Source organism: Polyodon spathula, chromosome 7 (genome assembly GCF_017654505.1).
Source record: "Polyodon spathula isolate WHYD16114869_AA chromosome 7, ASM1765450v1, whole genome shotgun sequence".
Classification (NCBI taxonomy): domain Eukaryota; kingdom Metazoa; phylum Chordata; class Actinopteri; order Acipenseriformes; family Polyodontidae; genus Polyodon; species Polyodon spathula.
In genome coordinates this window covers 36158012-36181186 of record NC_054540.1, presented here as the reverse complement: position 1 = coordinate 36181186, position 23175 = coordinate 36158012, and the positions used below count along the sequence as shown (strand labels likewise).

Here is a 23175-nt window from a genome sequence, read left to right as displayed (position 1 = left end):
GAAGCATAAAGGTTAAAATCCAGCATTTTTTATTCTTTTTTTCCTCCATTTTAAAAATAAAGTACCGTAATACTTGTATGTTGAACCCAGAAATAAAATACAAAATATATTTCATGTTTTATTTATTTATCTATACTAATATATACTGTATAAAAACACATCATTTTATTAATGAAGGACTGTCACAAAGACGGCTGGAGTGGGGGACATCAGACCAGAAACAGGAACCAGGAAATAAACAAAGAGAGGTGGTTTGGTGGAGCTGAGTGAATGGTCTCGCTCAGCATTTAATAGTGCACAGACAGAAAATAAAAGGTTGCAAGACAAATAAAAAAACACAGGACCCGGCACATTCGCCAAAACAAAGAGATGAAACAAAACGGACTAACACTAAACAAACACAGTGAGCTGATCTTTTTAACTATTATTATTATTATTATTATTATTATTATTATTATTATTATTATTACCTCCGTCTCCAATCCCGTTCTCCACTCACCGAACACACAACCCTGAGTGAGTGAAAACATGCTGCTTTTATGCAGCTGTACCGAGACTCGATTGCTAATCAATCAATTCAATTGGAGTCGCGGTACAACTGCACGTGAATTAATAAAGTGCCATTCCCCGTGCTCACATATTATTACATTTTACTTGCACATGAAGTGCTGTGCAATCCTTGTGCCTAAATACAAATATACATTTTCAACACTTGTGTTACACAGACCCATTTATATTCTGAGTACCAATGACTATACACCAACATTAACACACAACATACAACACAAAATACACACAGGGGCGGGCACTTTGCCACAAGGACACAACAGTATGATTACATGTAGTGCATTGTGTAACTAACACCCATTTAAAATATAGAAATTGGATGTTAAAATGAATGAAAATGAAGAGATTGTATAGTATCTAATTTTCATTTGCCTCTGGCCCCCTTGAAAGATATGTTTTATATTCGTTGTGCAGTTCTTTAAATCATCTTTCCATGGATGATAAGATACCGTAATGATATTTTAAATCTATAGGCATGAATATAATATACTTTGTGGGTTAATTTCCTTTCAACCTGTGTGTAGCACTGTAGACTGTTGCATTGAGGAATACAATATCTGGGTATGATCACAGCAGCAAATATCTACATTGCCTCTTAGTATTAGCAAAAGCAATTTAGGGCTTTGGTTTGCAATCCATTATTAATAGCGTGACGGGTCCCTGCATTTGCTGTAAATGTCCTGTGTTCTGGTTTCTCAGAAGGTTGCGGGTCACACTATTAGTAATGTGTACCCTGTCTGATGTACTGTAAGACAATGGAGCAGTAACCCAATCATGAGGTTCTCATAAACTTTTAGTGTCCCCTCCATTATGCCTTGTGTCACTTCCTTCAGTAAACCGCAGTAAAGGCATACATAGGCGTGGGATGTGCACTGTGATGTAAAAACAGCTGGGCATGTTTAATGGGTGAGTAAACCATTGTCTCGTTGCAGTTCTACACTGCTCACTTTATTATCCTCCCAGGTGGTTTTAGTGTAATGCTACAGTATGCACGGATGGCATGCTTTCTTGGCTCTGTTGTGTCCAGTTGGGATGACAATTGGGAGAGGATGGGGCTATTTGACAGTGACAGCTCTAAATACAACCACTTTTTAACTCTGTAATCATTCTGCTGGAGTTTCTCCCATGGGAGATTGTGTCCACCCCGTTATTAGTGTTAACACAGACAGTGAAATGTGGTTCAGGTTTATACATTTTAGGCAGTATTAAGATCAGGCACTGGTTAGATCATTATAGTAGACCTTTGTACATGTTCTTCAGGTTATTAGAATCTCGGTCATGGTGAATAAGTTGTTCCATATACTATTTTACATGCAGTGGATGTATGTCATGGTGTTTTTTTATATATATAATTGGTCGGTTGATATGCATGTTACAGTTTCCTTACACACACTTTTAAGGCTCTACTTATTTTACATTTGTGGATTCATAAAATAGTTAGCGGAGGACACATAAGGAGTTATGAATAATTAAATTCAAATCAATGGTGGGTAACACAATGTTGGGGTTATAGTAAGTGCTAGTTTAGGAGAGCAGGACTGCACATAAAGGTTAAACAATACTAGGAAATGCATTTACTTCACATAAAATGTGTGCTGCCTGTTCCATGCTGATATAAAACCCCAAAAAATTGAATCACTGGTCTGACATGTTTTTTGTATTTTTGGTTTTTAAGCTATTCCCGAGTACAATCTTCATTTGAGGATTTATACTAAGTGAATATATCGTAACGTATTAACCTTTACACATTAGTACAAATAATGTTCTATTCAACTATCTATACAGGTACAATAACTAAAAACATTACAAAGTTGTGCTTGGTATAAAATACTGTGCTACATTTCAATATAGTACAGCACACTGTACTTGCATGTAAACTTTCTAATCTTTAATCAAAGTGGTATTAGGAGGGCAGGAAATCAGTTGTATGACATTTGATTGATATTATCGGGAGCTTTACACCTATTAACTCCCATTATGTTATATTTCATTTGAATTTTGTGGTAACAACAGGAACTTTATTGAGCATGCGTGGCTGTGTTGTGTGCAACACTGAGCCAGGATTGTACACACACAGATACTTGCAGTAAAACATGTTTGCATTCGTCAGCCACCTGATCACTTGATTTATGGAGCCTGACCTTGGACATGTGCCCCTGGATCCACAGAAGCAAACCGGTCCACCACAGACCTGCTTAGTGGCTCGCTCAGTGTCTAGCCAACCTGCATGTCATAATAGATTTGATAGCTCCTTTTAATACCGAAGATAAAAATTGCCAGCCCTGAAAAATGTATTGAATAACATTTACAAGTAGTTTCGAGAGGGAGAAGAGAAAGAGGTGCCCTGATTTGAAAGGGGGTGGGTAGAAGGGGAAATTGCGTTTCATTTCAGAAGTTCCCTCTAATAAACAAGGCACTCTTGGGGGAGCAGGGTATTGAAAACCATGAATCAGTTTACAACTGCTTGTCCTTACCCTTCAGCTCTGATTTATATCTTTGTTCCGGGAAGGAATGGGAAAATTGTAGGAGGGAGCCCCACAGCTCCGGGGGGTTCTTGTTAACCTTTTCCAGTCTGAACCACTTCCTCCACAGCCTCCGCGTGGGGGACACTTTTGTAAAACCGCCCCCCCCCCCCCCCCCCCCCCCCCCCCCCCCCCCCCCCCCCCCCCCCCCCCCCCACCCCCAGTGAACCCTGGGCTCGATACAGAAATGTGACTTTGTTTTAAAGCTGTCCTGCAATCAAATGCCTTTTATTGTAACACTTAGCATGGCCAGATTATAAGGAAGTTGTTTCACCTTTAATGGAACAACCAAGGGGTATATTTGCAGAAATTAAGTGGTCTATTGCCACTTAGCTTTCCAATGGATATTAAATCCTGTGCAGATCCACTTGTGCAATGTTGCTCATTTTACCTGCTTTGCATCATTTTTAAGGTGTGCGCTATCCTTAAATAATATCATCTTTTCACATCCATCACATCTCATAAAGCTAAACAACATAATGAAGATTTAAGTATTTCAAAGATGGCGCTCATTAAACAAATAATACAAATTCCGAAAAAATAACCTTTTAAGTTAGCAACATTTCTCAAGTGGGCATATATATTGTAGTTAATACACATGGAAAAAATAAGAATGTGGCAATAGACTAGTTCATTCTGCAAATACAGCCTATGGAAGTTCAATCAAAGCTGAAACAACAACATATTAAATATTTCATTACTGTCCGTCACTTGTAGGTAAGATTCTCATCTTAAGGACCCTGACCTTGGCCCTACGAATCTGGAGATTTTTGGATGGGCTCTGGAATCCTGGGAGCTGCTACCTGGGCAGTGTTTGTGATCTGTGCCCTGGGCAGGCTGAGTGGCTGGCTGGAGATGCCTGGGGAGGGGGATGTGTGACAGGCTAGTTCTATGCAACACTCTGCTAATGAGCTGAGTGATTGCTGCTGCCCTTGGGGCCGGCCTGCCAATTCAAACAGGCTGCTTTCCCGAGCACTGCTAGCTCCATTCAGTGCTTCACGACCAGGTGTCGGGGCTGCTTTTTACAGCAGGGCCAGGAAAAAAATGGTAATTGTAGGTGGAGAGGGGAATGGGAAAACAAAGGCTGGGGAGGCCTTCGTAAAATAGCACCCACGTGAAGGTGTTTAACAAGGCTAAGGAAATGATTGATAATGTAACAATAACCAATTCCTTGTTCTAACTCTAGAACAAGTACAACCTATATATATATATATATATATATATATATATATATATATATATATATATATATATATATATATATATATATATATATATATATATATATATATGACACACACACACACACACACACACATATGTGAAATTCATGTAGTTGCACTCTACCGATCGGCCTGTATTTCTGGGCTAGGTTTATGCAGCAACGTATGCATTGTATCCAGGCAGAAAACGGGAGGCCTAGTCAGAGATTTGGAGCTTTGTCACTTCCCAGGACTCAGATGTGCTTGGCTTAGCATGTCTGGCAGGCAGACAGCTTGCCAATACTGTGTCTTGCTGGAAAGCGTTTGACAAGCCTCCAGTGTTCATGCGTGGATTGTTGAAAAATACAGTGTGAACCGGGCAGGGTGATCTGGCCAGTCTTACAAACGAAAGCCTTCACAGACAGGCACTGAATTTCTTCACACTTTAGGTCTGCTTACTCAAATAGACCTGTCCTGTGAAAAGCATATTTTCTCTCTCTTATTTAACGTGTAGGCTATTCCTCAAGAAGGCTGTACAGCCAGCTCCTAATCTATTCCAATTACCATGGAAAGCCTGTAGAACTTTAATGCCAGTCTCATCTCTCCAGCCTTTACAGCTTTATTTTTGCTCTTGGATACATTCCAAGAAAATATTACTCACAAAATACAAGATTCTCAATCAAGGACTATTTGATTTCTCAGGAAGATCAAAGCCACAAAGAACCAAGAGGGGCTGAAAAAGATGAAAATAGTCTAGCTGTTTTTGGCAGTGGCTTTCCCCAAAATAAAGTCAGTATAGCAGCTGAAATACGTAAAAGATGCTGTGAAGATTGAAACCCCTTTGAAATAGTGACGACTGTCTTCTTACAAGCCTGATAAGCACTTGGTAATGCAGTGGTTTTGCCTTTTTTAAAGAGGACTGTGTAGCTCAGGCCTTGACTTAAAGAAGTGTGGTTGATATTATTCCCAAAAGCACCACACAGTTTGGTGCAATTAGACAACTGGCATATTGAGAGGGGCACTGCATTGAATGACAGGGCTCAGAGCTATAAGGGGGAGCTCTCATGGTGTCTGGCTTTAGTGCCAGTGTCCCTCACAAATGTGGTTATTTTTTGTCGGCAATATTTTGCTTAGGTACTTAGCTACACAATGCAAAGCATGCTAAAGCATGTTACTGGTAATTTAGACAAATAGTTTTGTCACTTCTAGAAATGCAGTCAGGGCCAAGCATCGTCAGTTATCTCTTGGGTCTTCAGTGTCGAGTACTGAGACAATGACTGTCCAACTTGTTTGTTTTTTTATAGCTGATGTTAAACAGAGCTGTCTGGTTCCTGTCAGGAGTGCTAAGGATGTCCTGGGGCTCCTAAGAGAGAGAGATAGGGAGGGAGGGGGTTCAAATTTGTTGGATACGGAGAGTCGCTCTGGACTCTGCATTCATTATCACTAAAATAAAAGACCAGGCTGTCAGGAGCAGGAAGTAGGCTGATAAAAACCAACCCCCCACTCTGCAAGGGTCATCTGAGAGAGACTGTCTGCGATGGGTTCAAGGAGGTACTTCCAGTGTGCTACTTTAGTGCATTCTCCCCGGAGTGGCGTGACAAGCCTGATATTGGGAAGAGCGGCACGACAGATGCTTTGGAATCGCATGTGCCAGCAGATACTTTTAGGATGCGAGGAAAGCAAGTGAATGTGCTGTGTGTTTGTTCAGGTTTTTTTTCCATTTTTTTTTTTTTTTTAGAGCTTTGCCTCTAGAATGGGAAAAAAATAACAATATTGTTCATTTGTGCACTATGATTAAAACATGTTGTTGTTTGGACATCTATTATAAGTTTATTATGAACTGAAAATGTGATAACCCACAATTTCAGTTTATTTTGCTATGCAATCCTTTTTTCTTTTTACCAGCTGAATCTCCCCCGTTGGTTGCCCAGTAATTCAGTTGTGCAGTGTTTGTAAAGTGCTTTGGGAACCTGCGTGCTGTATAAATGCAGCTCTCTGCTTTTCAGTTTCCTTTCACACCCAGTCTTTATCCCCTCACGAAGGCTTGCTTTCATTCTCTGCCTGTAACTTTGAGGCTTTTGTTCGCATCAAGTAAAAACATGTCTTTGAAAACCAGAAGTCGCTTTAAAGTCACTCTGGCTACCGCCACCACAGACACGCTTTATCTGTGTGTGCCAGTGAAATATTACATCTCATTAGCTCTTGTTGGTAGATTTTCGCCGTGGACATGATCCAAATAACATAAGGAGAGATTTAGATTTTGGTTTTCATCCAACAACTTTCTTTAACAAGATTGACCTACATTTTATGTTTATCTACAACTATAAAACCCAATTTGAAGGGGAATATGTATGAGTGTTTTTGTGTTTATATATGAAACTTTTTGTTAACTGATAAGCACAGTGTTGCCAAAACCTTTTATTTTTTTTTACCCAAGATCACGCTGTTTTCAGGACATGACTTGCAGAGAAAAACATCTACTGTAAGCTGCAGAAGCATTTGTCTTCTTCTTCTTCTTCTTCTTATTTATATCTGGATTGCCAAAATACAGTCAACCCTCTTTATACCACCTGGTAAGGGCCATGGGCAAAAATGGGCAATAAGCGAGGGTGGCATTATAGTGAGGGTCAAAAAAAAAACACACACACACCCACCCACAACCTTCTATGTTTGCAATAAATTCAAACTTTGTTTGTTATACAATTACAATAGCTCCACCATTTTAATGAAACATTAATCATTTGTATAACTACAGTACTAGCTCTTAACACAATAGCTGGTCTACTAGTGATGTTTTATCATCTTTTCCCATCTGTATGAAACATACATGGATACTTTTGAAGAACAGTTAATCCTTAAAATAAATATATAAATAAATAAACTCTCATTTAGTGCCAAATCACCCAAACAACAATTCCATAAAAACAAAGGGTACCATTTTTTTTCTTTCTTTAATGTACTGGTCATTTGAACTTTAATGTTTGTGGCACGACTGTAAGCCTGCTGAATACTATCCCCCACTGAACGATGCCATCTGTTTATTTCACAAAGCAGTTTAAGCTCAACAGCATTCTTTTTTAAGAAGTTTAAAAAAAAATGAACATGTACAGGCAAACACTTTTTTAAACGAAATGTAAAAAAAAAAAATCTGTTTACAATACTGATGCTTTAGTTTAAGTCAGCCTTAGACTACGTCCAGCCTTTTTCAGGTTAAACAAATCGACCCGTTCCGTCAAGGTAAGCCATTTGTTTTTATCCATTACAATGTCTCCAATTGTCCTTCGATTAACAGTATGTGCCTCACTTGGGTGAGAAAACGTCATGTCTTGCTTTCTTATTTTCAGATGCATACATGCAGATTTTTTTTCTTTTGCTCTGGTGTTAAATTTCGCTGGCGCTACAATGAAGGAAACTACAATGCTTATATTTACGTTTGCTTGGCTTGGGAAGTTGATCGATGGCAGACAGCGAGGTGGTTATATAACGGGTAAAAATAGCACTGGTTTTATATTGGCGACATTTTTTCATAGAGAGTAGCTGGTGGTATGCAAAGGTGACATTATAAAGGAGGACGGTATAACGCGGGACAACTGTATAAACTTTAATTACTTTAAGTAATCCACAGTAATTAATTAGTAAAACAGAACTCTGAAGACTCTCCAGAATAATCAGTTTTTCCTTTTGAAGTAAATGTTAATCATTTCTTGCAAATCTACAAGCAAGACAGCAGCCTTGCATTTTAAGAGACAGGACCATCTAGTGGTCTGCCATTTTGGATCTCGCTTCTATTTGTTTTGCTGGCAGTACATTGCTGTGCACTAGATGGTGCTGGCACTTACTAACATAATGGCAGGAATCTAGCCTACATTACGTATTTCTATGGCTGGCAACTATCAGGAGACAAAAATGACCCAGCTGCACTTTTTTTTTCTAGTACATTTTAAAGTCTGGGGAAAATGGGCATTTGAACGCAAGCAGGTTATTTATTGTAAGAACAATAAACAAGAAATAGGATTTTTTCGAAGCTTATTGTTCAATACCAGACACATTAACAACAACAAAAATCAAGTTCAACAGCTAAGAATGTTGCCAGTAGGGGGCACTCCCAGTCATTGCTGGTTCTGTACAGGGGGCCTTATGATGTGGAAGTGGGCATGGAGGACGAATATTATATATATATATATATATATATATATATATATATATATATATATATATATATATATATATATATTTATATTTGTTGGACGAACGTGGCCGACCGTAACGTGAAACCCCTTTTTCAATATTTCATGCATGACAAATTGGGGAACGGTAGCCTTATGGTTTGATATAACTTGCCGATCTTGGGTGTCGTACAATGTGCTCGGACCCCTTTCCCTTTTTTAACTTTAAAAAAAAAAATTGTTCTTTTTATTTATTTTTTGATTTTGTGGTTTTCTTTAATTTGAGATACATGACTACTGTAGTGATCCAGGAATGGGGTTACTAAATAAAGTACCCGGGGGTCGAAATGAATGAAAGAGGAGGCCATGCAAGGTTTGGTTGCACTGGCTCCTGTGGGGTTCGAATGCATAAAGGAACAGACAGACAGACAAACTTTCTTCTTTATATATTAAATACGTATACAATGTGTTTTAATTTGAAGGTGAATTGAACATACAAACCATATTCTAGGTAGACTGTTTTAGTAGTCAGAAATGTCAGGATTCATCGTCTCAAAATTATGTACATTATAATATTTGTGAAGCATTGTGGTAAAATCAATTTATTTGACATTGTTGGTGTTCATGTTTTGTTTCTAGTAGTATGTATTTCCAATGTTGAAAATGCAGATGCAGTCCAAAATTCAGCAGGACCAAAAAAATCATGCGAGGTCTAGAAATGTACAGGCATGTATGTTAATTTTGCTATGATGATTCTGTCCTCTCTATTTACTTTCTCTGAGAGCCTGTTGCTGTTGTTCGAATAGTTTTGTTTGCAAAAACCAAGAAGAGTCAGATGAGAACCAGAAACAGTTGAGAAGTCTGTTTCTGTTTACAGTGCCAGGCAGGGCCCTTCTTCATCATCGCTAACAATATTTGAAAATATAACTCATTATGCATTTTAAAGTTTGTTATAAAGTTTGTTATGCATTTTAAAGTTTGTTGTTATAGTACATTTATTTTTTGCGTTAAAGTACGGCACTGAGAAGTGGAATGGGCTTGTACGGGCTCTTGTGGGTAAAGCGAATCCTCCAAGGAAAGCGATTTTAAACATGCTTTTTATCCTCTGGTTTTCCTTGGAAATGATTGTCAGGCCCAGGGGATGCTGAGACCCCATTGGCTGCTGATAGAGTGGGAGGGGTGCTAGGGAGTCGTAGAAATCAGCCTTCCCCTGCGGACTGCAGCCCCTGCTCTCATCCGGGCCAGCTTCACTGTCTCATTTCCTGAATACTCTGGCCCCTCTGCCGTCAATCTTTTATATCTGTTTTTTAAACGGCCGTTCAAAGTGAAACCAATGGAAACAGTTGTGTTTGATTTGGAGAACCTTGATGCTGCAGTACTGAATCATAAATCTTGAATGTAGTGCTGGCCATTGTTGTCATTCAGAATGGTATTTTTATGTTGTGCTACTATTACTGGATCCTTTCTTGCAGTTGCCCCGAGGACCATGCATTGAATTTTGATCAGAATTGTGCTGGAGGAGGGTGTACTAAAATGATGAATGTGTTCAAAATTACTTTAAAATTACCATAACTTATTGTGAGACTATGAAGAGTGTATTATTATTATTATTATTTTTATTATTATTATTATTATCAATCAGTCAGCTTGAAACGCCTTCGGTATAACAATACAAGAAATTCCATGAATAAGAGAAAGTCATTCAGCCGACTGGTGCTCGTCCAGTTCCTAGTAGCTATCCCAAGACTGTCTCCACTTATTTTCCAACTGTGTCCTACTTTTTGTTCTGTGTTCACTCATAGGATTACTAATGGATACTGCACTGATAGTTAGTTGTATTTTTAACTCATCAGGGAAGCACAGCATTTGGATATTCATTTAAAACAAGCTTTTAAGAAACTGCTCATCCACTTTATGTAAAGTATGACAGAGTTCGATTCAGGCATCTCTGAATCAAATTCTTCCCACAGGTCAGAAGGATTTTTTGCAAGGCTTTCTTAAAACTTGCAAGATGTTTACCACAGGTCCCTAAACCCTGTTATCCAGTTTAGAGATTTTAAACTAAGGACAGAGTTATGGATAAAAAGTAAACTGAAACTAAACTAAAAAGAAACATGGGAGAACATAAAAAGTAAAATGCGTAAAAGAAATATAGTACTCCGTCCATAGTGTTGTTAAAAATGAATGGGATTAAAACAGGACAAGAAGCACTGTTTATGGAAATAGTTAAACATGTTTGGAATAGTTTACCAAACAGTAACACTAAAACACTAGAAACATACAGAAAACACTGAATCAACTTTATGGCAGTAGATTAAAACCCAGCATTTCTTATAAAATACTGTCTGGATTGTGTTGGGCCGCTAGTGAGCCTATAAACCAGTTTTGTTGGGGTTTAGCGAGAGAGAGAGAGAGCGAGAGAGCAAGAGAAGGTTGATTGAATGATAGTCGAGCATTTGCACAGAAAACAGTCACAGTGGTTTTAGTCAGACAGACAGAAAAGGGAGACTTGTCAAGAAGCTAAAAATACCCCACCCCCTTTGAAAAGCGAAAATTAAGGAAGCATTTTATCCTGTCACGCTGGCACCTGGGACTTTGTTTATATTAATGCACCAAGCAGGTACTGTGCTGGCAGCAGCTTGGCCACTCCCCGGCTTGTGTGAAAATGGCCCTGGAGGGACCACCTACCACCAGGTTCAGAGGGCACTGCGAGAGCCCATGACCTTTTACCTTTTGGTCACAGGTTAAATTTCAGCTGACCTGGACAGAAATTCTGTTTCAAGCTCTCAGCAACCCTGGTATTTCTGCAGCCACCATTCCTGCAAGATCCCTCTGAATACCAGAAGAGTAAAACTGTCTCCTGAAGAAACACGGAGAGTGCAGGATTTACCAGACACACTGTCTTGTTTGACTGAATGTTTTACCAGATAACATGCTCTCTCTTTATATCGCCATCTGATCTACACATCAAGAAACAGAAATACTGGAAATGGTAACTTATTGAAGTGCCCTTATGCAGTAAAATATGGCACTTTTACAATGTGCTGTCAACCTGGTCTAACCAAGAATGAACCAAATTAGCCAGTTATCAAAGAGTAAAATATCAAGGGGGCAGTGTAATCTGGAGAACCACTCATCCAGCTGTCATGAAACGTGGTATTAGCATTACTTAACGTAAGTTATTGAGAATATCAAGTTCTGGGGATACGTCCGTTCACACTTACATTTTTGCATTTATCTGGAGAACTGCTTCTCCATTTGTCATTTGTACTATCAGATACTAGACATATAAGGGGTTTCTGTCTGTCCGTCCATCCATCTGTATAATACACATTTTTGCATATAACTGGAGAACCACTTATCCGATTGTCATGAAATTTGGCATCAACATGGGATTTATGAGGGTGTCTGTACATCCGTCTGTCCATCTGTGTGTTACTCTTATATTTGTGTATATATCTGGAGAATCACTTATCAAATTGTTGATTAAACATTTCCTTCCTATTTCGTAATACTGTTCTGTACATACTATTGATGTGTGTCATGGTCATCAAGGGATTGAAATTGATATTTTAGAGACATAATAATTGTTGTCATTGTTCAACTGCTTTCATTTAAAGCCAGTTTAATTGACTAACAGTGACTTCAATTTAAGTAATTTGTTGCCACTGTGGAAATCAAATTTTAACAGAATACTGCTAATTACAATTTTGATCAGTGATGTGTTGGCATTGATTAAAAGGGAATGGGAATTGGAATTGGGAATTGATTTTAAAAAGGAAGTGGAAAGGGACTCCTGGTAAAGGTGCTCTAAGTGGAGTGTTGGAGTGGCTAGTCTGGTAGTCGCCAGTTCAAGTCAAAGCTATTTCACCGACCGTGGACGGGAGCTCCCAGGGGGCGGCGCACAATTGGCTGAGTGATACAAAATAAAAACATTTTTAAAAAAGGAATTGGAAAAACTGGATTTGAGCCCAATCATGTATAAGGCTGAGCCGTGTCTAATGGGTGCTGTTGCTCTGTGTTGCAGGCAGGAGGCGCTGCTGGCAGCGATCAGTGAGAAGGACGCCAACATCGCACTGCTGGAGCTCTCCTCCTCCAAGAAGAAGAAGACGCAGGATGAGGTCACCTCGCTCAAGAGGGAGAAGGACCGCCTGGTGCAGCAGCTCAAGCAGCAGGTAAAGGATGTCATGTATCAATTTCCTGGAAATGTGACATGAGGAGTGGATAAGAGGTGGGATCATACACAAGTAGTCCATAAACCGTGCCTTCTTCTACCCCCTCCCCACATATCCGTCTAATTGGAGAACGGAGGTTCAACTGGTTTGGCCAGTCACTGGTATCAATAAAATTACAGCCTACAGGAAAAACTTGACTGATGCAATCTAGTGTTTGAACAACACAGTTGTGCGTATGAGTGTCAGTGTTTATGTTGTCTGATGGTTAATGTAGGCATATATATCTATTAGGAATTTTTCTGTAACGAATGTGAATAGCAGACACTGAGGATTTTACCAGTTAAACACAGCTCTCTAGTTTTCGTATTATTATTTCTAAGGTTAAAAGTGTAGACCTCTTAATAAAGTGTACATACATTATTAAATTATCGAAAATGTGTTTCAGGGTTACAGACAATTAGACTTTCTGAATATTCTCCATTATCCATGTTTTTCCTAATTTTAAGATTCTACTATTTTATTTGGGGGCAGCATCCTTCTTATATTAAAGTCTCAATGAACATGCACAGTAATACAAAGAATCAGAGCCTAGACTATTTGATCGTTGAAACTTTTACATTTATTGACAGATAGATGATGAACAGGATAAAGTGCATCAGTGCTCAGAACAAAATAAACACAGCCTATTAATAGAACTTATGAACACAGCAGACTGGTTTCACACGTCCTGTGTGCTCATTACTAATTTGGGACTGATGAGTGCTGATCCTGGTCTATGAAACCAGCCTTTAAAATAATGTAATAATTTAATGAAGAGCCCCTTTTTATTTTGTTCAGTAGAAATTTTAGAAGTGTACTTTCTTTTTAATATTGGCTGTCAGTTCAGATTGTGGATTCGTTCTGTCATGTAGGCAGGCGCTGGATTCCGATCAATGTGCTACTAATTTACCTCCTGTGGCACAGTTTGTCTGCTTGACTGGATCGTGGCAAGAACACAGGCTGTCTGTTTCAGAGAGGCCGGGGTGTTGCTCGAAATAAAAAATGTATTAAGAACGAGGGGAAACACAGACAGGCGGACAGAGAGCCGCCTAACAAAGAGCAGATGTGAACAGCAGCCTGCCAGTTATCGTAATCTTCGGATTATTCACCTCTTTCACCTCCCCAGACCTCCAGCGCGCGCACAAACACACACACACACACACATATGGATTCCTTCAGGGGATCTGTGCTGGAGTTCGAAATGGTGCATTGTTTTCATCCTCTGACATCTTCACTTCGGTGAGACGCACAACCCAGGTCCTGCTCAGCTTTCATGTGGTGCAGGAAGTAAGACTCCTATTGCATAGCAGTTCTACTACGATCTTGATAAGCCACAGTGTATAGGTAACAAGCTCAGGTGTGTCTTATTAAACTCATAGTAAAACCAGGCATGGATCAAACTGCTATGCAATGGGAGTCTTATTGCCATCGCTGTGGTGCTCTGGTGGGGAGGCTATGGGCCTAATTCATGTATGTTTTATCCTGTCATCTTAACCACAGCTAAATACAGCCACTGAGATACTTTGAATTTGTACAGCAAGGTAATAGAAGTCTAACAGTGCATGCAAGTTTCTTTAGTGCATGGTAGAACCTGATACAAATGTGATGTGATTGGGTGTGGGGGGGGTGGAAGAGCAAAATAAATAGTAGCCTCCAGTGTTTTTTCTGTGTTTACGGTGTAAACGGCAGTTTAAACAGTGTTTTATCAGAGTTATTCAGTTAAAACCAAAATGCTGAAACTATACAGTAAAAATGTATCATAAAACAATATATATATCAAAAAACCTTGTTAATCATGCCCATGTGTACATGCTTGTAATAACTATATAAAGCATTCTTACTGGCTATTTCCCTACTTTGTAGTCTTGCGGGGTACTCATTTTGACACATACTGTAATACAGTGATGGATTATCCTTTTTCTCCAGCTAATTGAAAGCTGAATATTCATTTAGTTCTGACAGAATTTTCAAATGTGAAAATGTTCACTCAAGCACCAACGGCACCGTACCTCAGAGCTGTTCCCAGTGCCTGTTGAAAAGAGCCACACTGGGGGGCTGTAGGCAGCTTGTTTGGCCATTTTCAGCCTTTTCAATCCTCCTAGAGTTCACTATCAAGTACAAAATGTAACCATACCTCATGGGTGTTTATCCTAAATACCATGATAACCTGAATAATATGCATCAAAGCTGCTCATCAGAGCCTGTGAGGCGGTTGTGCCCTGCAGTTTGTTAGACCTGCAGTTTGTTAGACCTGCAGTTTGTTAGTCCTGCAGCAGCCTTGTGCCCTGTGCAAAGCCGGCGGCTCTTGTCGCCCCTTACCTGGGACAGAACAACCTTAAGTCGGCTACTTGTGCTCTCTCTCAGGCTGCTGGCTTCGTCTGAAGTTAAAAAAAAAAAAAAAAAATGTTTTTTGTGACGAAAATTATATAATATTGACGGTAATTGAATGGTTATTGTTTTGTGTGAAAAAATGTGTTTCTCTTGTGTGTATTTTCAGTTTTTTTTTCACAGAAATATGAATGCAGCAGTCCTGCATTTGACCAAGACACGCTTTGGTTTAAACTGCTTACAGATTCTCCCACAGTATCTCGTTGCCGCATCACTTCTGCTTGCAGAATTATTGTGAGGGCTGTTAGGGCTCTAAGGCCAGTTTCAGACGGATGCTCTAGAGGTGTGCCGAACTCAATTCAAGCACAAAATTTTGACTAAGTCCCAATTAAGTACATGAGTAGAGCACCATCTGAAACAATTATGCTCATCTCTATGCTCTTTTGATGCTGCCTTCCTCTGCCACTCCGAGCGGCTCAGGTGCACCTTGGCTTCATAAGGAGCTCCAGCAGCGAACTGAACTAAGCTGCGTGTAATACTAAATGATATTCAAATGTTATGCTAAAGAGTATCGTGTATCCCACAATGCCAGTCAATTATGACAGAGCCCACGGGGGAGCAGCAAACCAGGGGCCACATTCTTGAAAGTCTTCTTAAGATAAAACTTAAGAAAGTTCTTTAAAAAATAGTTAAGATCTTGCTAAGATTGTTCTTAAGTTCAATTCTTCAGTTTTTCTTATGATCGTCCTCAATTTCATAAGAACTTCTTAAATATTGTCTTAAAAAAAAAAAATGTGAGTAATAGAGTGCCTATAGAAAGTCTACACCCCCTTTCAAAATTGTCACCTTTTGTTGCCTTATAGCCTGGAATTAATATGCATTAAAATAGTTTTGTTTGTTTTTTTCATTTATCTACACATCCTACCCCACAACTTCCAAGTGAAAAAAATATTCTAGAAATTTGCAGAAAATTAATTTAAAATAAAAACTGAAATAGCTTGGTTGGATAAGTGCCCACCCCCCTTGTAATAGCAATCCTAAATTAGCTCAGGTGTGCACAATCGCCTTCAAAATCACACACCAAGTTAAGTGCCCTCCACCTGTGTTAAATTGGAGTGATTCGCATGATTTCAGGATAAATTCAGCAGTTCCTGTATGTTCCCTCTGCTGGGTAGTGCATTTCAAAGCAAAGACTCAACCACGAGCACCAAGGCACTTTCAAAAGAACGGGACAAAGTTGTTGAAAGGCACAGATGAGGGGATGGGTATAAAAAATATCAAAGTCCTTGAATATCCCTTGGAGCACGGTCATGACGATTATTAAAAAGTGGAAGGTGTATTGCACCAACAAGACCCTGCCTAGATCAGACTGTCCTTCCAAACTGGATGACCGAGCAAGAAGGAGACTGATCAGAGAGGCTACCAAGAGGCCAATGGCCAAGACTGGTCAAAGTGTGCATGTGACAACAGTATCCCAAGCACTCCACAAATCTGGCCTGTATGGTAGGGTGGCAAGTAGGAAGCCATTACTCAAGAAAGCTCACCTTGAATCATGTTTGAAGTATGCCAAAAATCACTCTGGAGTTTCTGTAGCCATGTGGCAAAAAAAAATTGTGGTCTGACAAAACTAAAATGGAACTTTTTGGCCTAAATGCAAAGCATTATGTTTGGTGCAAACCCAACACAGTGCATCACCCAAAGCACGCCATCCCTACTGTGAAGCATGGTGGTGGCAGCATCATGTTATGGGGATGTTTCTCATCGGCAGGGACTTGGGCACTTGTCAGGATAGAAGGTAAAATGAATGGAGAAAAGTACAGAGAAGTCCTTTAGGAAAACCTGCTGCCCTCTGCAAGAAAGCTGCAACTGGGACGGAAGTTCACCTTTCAGCATGAAAACGACCCAAAGCACACAGCCAAAGCTACATTGGAGTGGCTAAGGAACAAAAAGGTAAATGTCCTTGAGTGGCCCAGTCAGAGCCCCATAAACCCAATCGAAAATTTGTGGCGTGGCTTGAAGATTGCTGTCCAACAATGCTCCCCAAGTAACTTGACAGAGCTTGAACAGTTTTATAAAGAAGGGTGGTCACATGTTGCCAAATCTAGGTGTGCAAAGTTGGTAGAGACTCACAGCTATAATTGTTGCCAAAGGTGCTTCCACCAAATATTAACTCAGGGGGGTGGAGACTTATCCAGTTATGATCTTTCAGTTTTGTATTTTTAATATATCATTTTTTTCTCAATAAAAACTTTTTTCCCTTAACAGTGTGGAGTATGGTGGGAAAAAAATCCTCATTTAAATGCATGAAACTCTGAGGAACTGACGCAACAAAATATGAAAAAAGTTCACGGGGGTGTAAACTTTCTATAGGCACTGTATAGGCCTAAGGCAAACTGAATTAAAAAAAAAAACATGTATTGTGATTTAGCTAAACACACGTTACATTTTAATTAATGTATCTATTTATTTATTTATTTATTTACTTACTTACTTACTTATACCCGTATATCTATTACTAAAATAAATAAATAAACCACGCAAATCAATATTAATATTAACGTGAACGCAGACTTCTTTCTGTTAGTTTCATCTGAGTTTCATCTTATTTTGATCCTCTTATACATTTGGGCAAATCTAAACAGAAATAAAACAACAATACAATGACTATTTCCATAATTGTCAGTGACAGGCTTTTTAACTTGTCAGTGACAGGCTTTTTAACTAAATGGGGATGCTGTGATTCGTGTTCTTGTAACTCGACTTAATAGAAAGGCAGCTATAAAAAATGTATCGTAGCCCAACTCCCAGCAGCAGCACAGAGCTTAAGTTCTTAACTGCTCAGTTTTTAACTGACTGGAAATCGTGCTTCTACCTGGAGAATCTGCTCTCTGATCTGTCCTTAGCACTACGGCTTCCGAAAACAGAAATAGCCCTGGTGACTAAATTGTAGTGCGGTGGATAGATTATGGTCTTAGTGTAAAAACAGTCCCTAAAGACTGAAAACCTTTAAAATCCAGATGTATTATTATTATTATTATTATTATTATTATTATTATTATTATTATTATTATTACTATTATTATTATTAGTAGTAGTAGTAGTGGTAGTAGTATTACTTTTTACAATAAAGGAGACGTTAATGATGGTTAAATGTGATTGAAACTTGTTTAGCTTTGGTTGTTTGGCATGCGCGAACTGCGCTGTGTAGGCCTACTGTTCTCAAATAACAGTTTTTTTTTATACTGGTCATGTCACTATTTGTCTATGATTCGATTTTATTTAAGTCACCTTTGGATACAGTGCCAAGAAAAAGTTTGTGAACCCCAATGATAATTATGGAAATTCCATAGTTTTACCACGATAGCCTTCTTGAATATCCAATAGGGTTTATATTAATCAATTCCATGTCTTTTGAAACAAAGTGATGTATGAATTAGACAAACAATGAGTAATTAAGATTCAGGATATGTAAAAAAGTAAGTGAACCCCTAGTTTTATCAGCTAAATTAAGGGGATAATTAGAATCAGGTGTTTAAATAATTAGGTAGATCTTCAGGGGTTAGTTTGGGAGGCCCCCCCTATATAAAGATCAGAAACTTTTTTAGTTTGGTCTTCACCATACAACTATGTGGAAACACATCATGCCACAATCAAAATAAATCTCTGAGGACCTCAGAGAAACAGTTATTGATGCTCATCAGTCTAGAAAGGGTTAGGGATTTGGGGCTCCACCAGTCCACTGTCAGACAGATAGTCTACAAATGGACAAAGTTCAAGACCACAGTCACTCTACCCAGGAGCAGTCGTCCTACCAAAATCTCTCCAAGAACAAACTGGAAAATCATCAACGAAGTCACAAAGAACCCCAGAGTAATATCCAAGGATCTGCAGTCCACTCTCGCCTTGGTTAATGTGAGTGTTTATGACTCAACTATCCAAAAAAACTGAACAAGAATGGTATTCATGGAAGTATAGCCACATTCCTGCCTGTCTGAAGTTCGCCAAAGAGCACATAGAAGATCCTCAAAACTTCTGGAACAATGTTCTCTGGACAGACAAGTCAAAGGTAGAACTTTTTGGCCTCAATGAGAAACGTTATGTTTGGTGAAAACCAAACACTGTGTTCGAACAGAAGAACCTCATCCCAACCGTCAAGCATGGTGGTGGGAGTGTGATGGTTTGGAGTAACGAAAGTGGGTCATGCAGCAAGACAATGATCCTAAACATACAAGCGGATCTATAAAAGAAGGAAGGAAGCCCTCAAATGTCACCGAGTTGAAGCAGTTTTGTAAGGAGGAATGGGCCGAAATAACTCAAAACTGATGTGAGAGACTGACCAACAGTTATAGGAAATGCTTAGTTGAAGTCACTGCTGCTCAAGGGGGTGCCACCAGTTACTGAATCTAAAGGTTCACATACTTTTTCACATGTGGATATTGAATGTTGAATATTTTATGGATAAATAAATGTTGAAAAAGTATCATGTTTTTGCGTCATTTGTTTAATCAGGTTATCTTTATCTATTATTAGGACTTAGATTAAGATCTAATAACATTTTAGGTTTGAAATATGTGAAAATCCTAAGGGGTTCACAAACTTTTTCTCGGCACTGTAAATGCGATACACTTTCGGTTGGCCAGTATCAAACCAATTGGTTCATGGAATTTAATGCGGCTCTAACGCGCACGTAATTTCAATTGAGTTTAGCACGCCTCTGGAGCACCCGTCTCAAACTGGCCTAACAGTAGACTTTCCTCAGTTTTCGGACTGTTTGGGTTAGCCAAAAGTGCTATAGGTGGGTATCTCTGTAGATTGCTCCAGCGGTACCAAACCTGCTCCCATTACTGATGGTACTCTGTACAGCAAATGAGGTTACCACCTCGATTCACTGGCAATTGCTAGGCTCAGGTCTGTTCACAGTCCTTCCCACAGTGTCTCATTGCCGCCCTGGTCTATCCTTGCTGTGCCATTGCAAAGACTGTCAGGGCTTTGACAGCAGGCTTACCTTAGTCTTAGGACTGTGTCGGTTTGCCAGAAGCGCTATAGGTGGGTATCCCTATAGACTGCTTATGTGGTAACTGTAGGTCCAGACCTGCTCCCACCGGTAAAGGTATTGTACAATGAACGAGGTTACTATCCTGATTTACTACGCAGTTGCTGGGCTCAACTCTGCGTCAGGTCTGATTTGCTAGCAGTCATTCCCGCAGTGTTCCATTGCCACAATGGTACAGCTTGCATTACCATTGCGAAGGCTGTCAAGTCTCTGACAGCAGGCTTTCCCCAGTCTTAGGGCTGTGTTGGTTTGCCTGAAGCTATATATGCTGCAATCACGGACCACAGGACACCGCTGTAGTGTCTCAGGAGGTTGCACCTCTGCTGCAAAAACGGGCTGTTGGCATGATACATCCCCTCCAGTTGGAGGAAGGTTTGTACTCGATGCCCAAGCGGGATGGTGGCCTCAGACCAGTCCTTTACCTCAGGCAGGTCAATCTGTATCTGAGCCAAAGGATGTTCAAAATATCAACAATGCAACAGATGTTTCAGTTAACCAGGCCAGGCGACTGGTTCACCATGGTGGACCTCAAAGTTGCCTATTTCCATATCCCCATAAAAACTGTCACACTTAAGTACCTGCGGTTCGCTTTTCAGGGAACAGCGTACGAGTTCAGGGTCTTGCTGTTTTGCCTCTAGCGCCCCATGTATTTTTGTAGTGCATGGAAGCTATAGTGGCCCCATTGAGACTCAAAGGTATCAGAGTATATTATTTTTTTCAGATGGTTTAAAGATCTACCAGAGATTTACAGTCCTTTTGTTTTGGTTATAACTCATCTGCAGGCAGTGTCCACCACTCACCTTGCTCTGGGATGTCTAGTCGCCACTCTTAATAAGAAACAGATTCACACAGGTTTGTGTTTTGTGCCGCTCTGCTGTGCAGTTACAGATGTAATGATCACACAGATTTGCTGTTATACTAAAGCTGCTACAGTTTCCCAAAGCACACTTTCAGCAAGCCTTGGAATATGGGGTGAGGTTAAAAAGAGAACACACAGGTTTTGTTTAGCAGTGCAGAAATACAGTTTTAAACAAAAAGCTACATACACTACCCTCCAACAACTATTAGGAGGGATAAGTAAATGGGGCATTTTCTGTCGCCCTTTTAGACCCCTTGTTCAGTACTTATCCCAGAACATACACACAACCATCCCATCATCTAATAAGTGGATTGGTACTCAAAATATTAGCCGTTACTATCAATGCAAAATGATTGGTATTGAATGTGTTTTTGAATAAGAATTTGAAAGTATTTAATCTCCTTTTTATCTTTAGTTGCTTTGTTTCATACATCCAGTACTGTAATGTCTTCTTTCTGTCTAATTGCAGGAGATGCTTTGTCTGTTGTCATGTTCAGTTTGAGCATCTGTTTCCATTACTGTCACACAAACTGGTCTCATAAAAGAACAGTGATATGGAGATTACTGCACAGAATGGTATGAAAAAAATGTCACAACATTGCAATGCGTTTCTAAATAGATCCCTTTGAGATGTATATACCAGTAGCTTTGGCACAACATGGTATAGACTCCACATGGAAGATGTTGGAAGGTGTCTAGAGGGATGTTAATCCATTCAGTCATTAATGTTTCAAGCAGTTGGTGTAGAGTGATAGGAAGAGGATCGTGCTGACGAATGTGTTGTACAAGTTCATTCCAAGCATGCTTAATAGAATTTAGATCCAGGGATTGTACTGGCCATGGAGGAGGTCCATCATGCTTCTCAAACCATTCTCCCCCAGTTCTGACACAGTGTGTCTAGTTAAAATCATAGTAAAACCAGTGAGTCTTGGTTCTGTCATTGGTTTATCTTTAAACAGCAACGTTAGGAAGTACAATACAAATTGCTATCTCTGTTCAGGTGCTTATAGTTTGGAAGAACTTAATGAGGTGTTTATCTTTATATGGCCAAAGATTCAACAGGCTAAATTTGGAACAATTTTGCCTATAGTATTAGCGGTAGTAGTTTTGCGATGTGGGTTTATTTCCAATGGGGGCACGGCAGAGACACCCAAAATCATTTTTCTTATAACTTTATCTGGATTGGAACCTAGGCCACGAGTGATGTAAGACTTGTGAAATTAGCCCACAGTTCTTTCTTTCTTTCTTTCTTTCTTTCTTTCTTTCTTTTCTTTCTTTCTTTCTTTCTTTCTTTCTTTCTTTCTTTCTTTCTTTCTTTCTCAGCTTTTTAAATAAGGCAGTTGATTCAATTAAACTAAATAGATGTTTTTTTTTTTTTTTTTTAGAAAAAACCTCTATTCAGGTCAGTTATAATTTAATGATATCAAATTCACCCCTGTTTTAGATAAATTGAACCTCTTTGCACACTCAAGAGTAAAAAAAAAAAAAAAAAAAAAAAAATAAGCATTCTTTCCATTGAGCTAACATCATACAAAGTTCACCCGCAATGCAGGTTTCTATTGAAAAACGTCACGATCAGCAGGCTTGTAGAAAAGAGATTTACCAGGGTCACGCTAAAACACCTGGGCCTCCAGCTCGTCTGGGTGAGTTGCAGGGTCAGTTCCAGGGTACCTGGGTTCATTCTCTAGTTGGCTATATATTTTCCTTCGCACAAATGCACATCTGAAGAATGAGCTTACATTAAACCAGCATTAGCATATAAGAAGAAAGATCACATCCTAGCACATTGTTGTGTCTTTCAGAGGTCTGTGATTTAACGAGGTGCGGTCATCCGTACCGTGACAAGGAGACATTTCCTATGTTGAATTCCTTCATATGTTTAAACATATGCTGTGGAAGGGTGGTGGGTAATTCACTGACACAGGAGACAGACAGGTGAATTTGGCAACACCGCACAGGTGCCCAGTTTTATTTCAGGGTGCTGTTTTTTCTTTAGTCCCACAGATGGCGCTGTGGGTCCGTGGTCTGATTTACCAACGATGGTAAACAGAACCACGGGCATACCAAGCGATGGTACACAATACCGGCGCCCTTGCAGGTGCTTCGAAACAATAATTCAAAAAAGAAGGCACAAAGAAACAGGGAAAATAAAACAGTAACAAAAACTACAAAGAAAAGGTGCTGCACTTTGCAGCGATATCCCGGTCGCCGCTGCCCATGCGACCCGGATCACCGTCCTACACTGCCGGCTCACTAGCCTGCTC

The 23175-nt window shown here is 39.5% G+C and overlaps 1 protein-coding gene across 10 annotated transcripts in view; it reads left to right on the top strand.

Annotated features, from left to right (window-relative positions):
* LOC121318597 (ELKS/Rab6-interacting/CAST family member 1) overlaps positions 1–23175 on the top strand; it is a 369254-nt gene that overhangs the window by 264292 nt on the left and 81787 nt on the right. For all 10 annotated transcript variants that reach the window (XM_041255448.1, XM_041255447.1, XM_041255446.1 and 7 more), the window contains one exon: positions 12485–12632. In XM_041255448.1, the coding sequence (XP_041111382.1) occupies positions 12485–12632 (148 nt within the window). The remainder of the gene's footprint in view (positions 1–12484; positions 12633–23175) is intronic.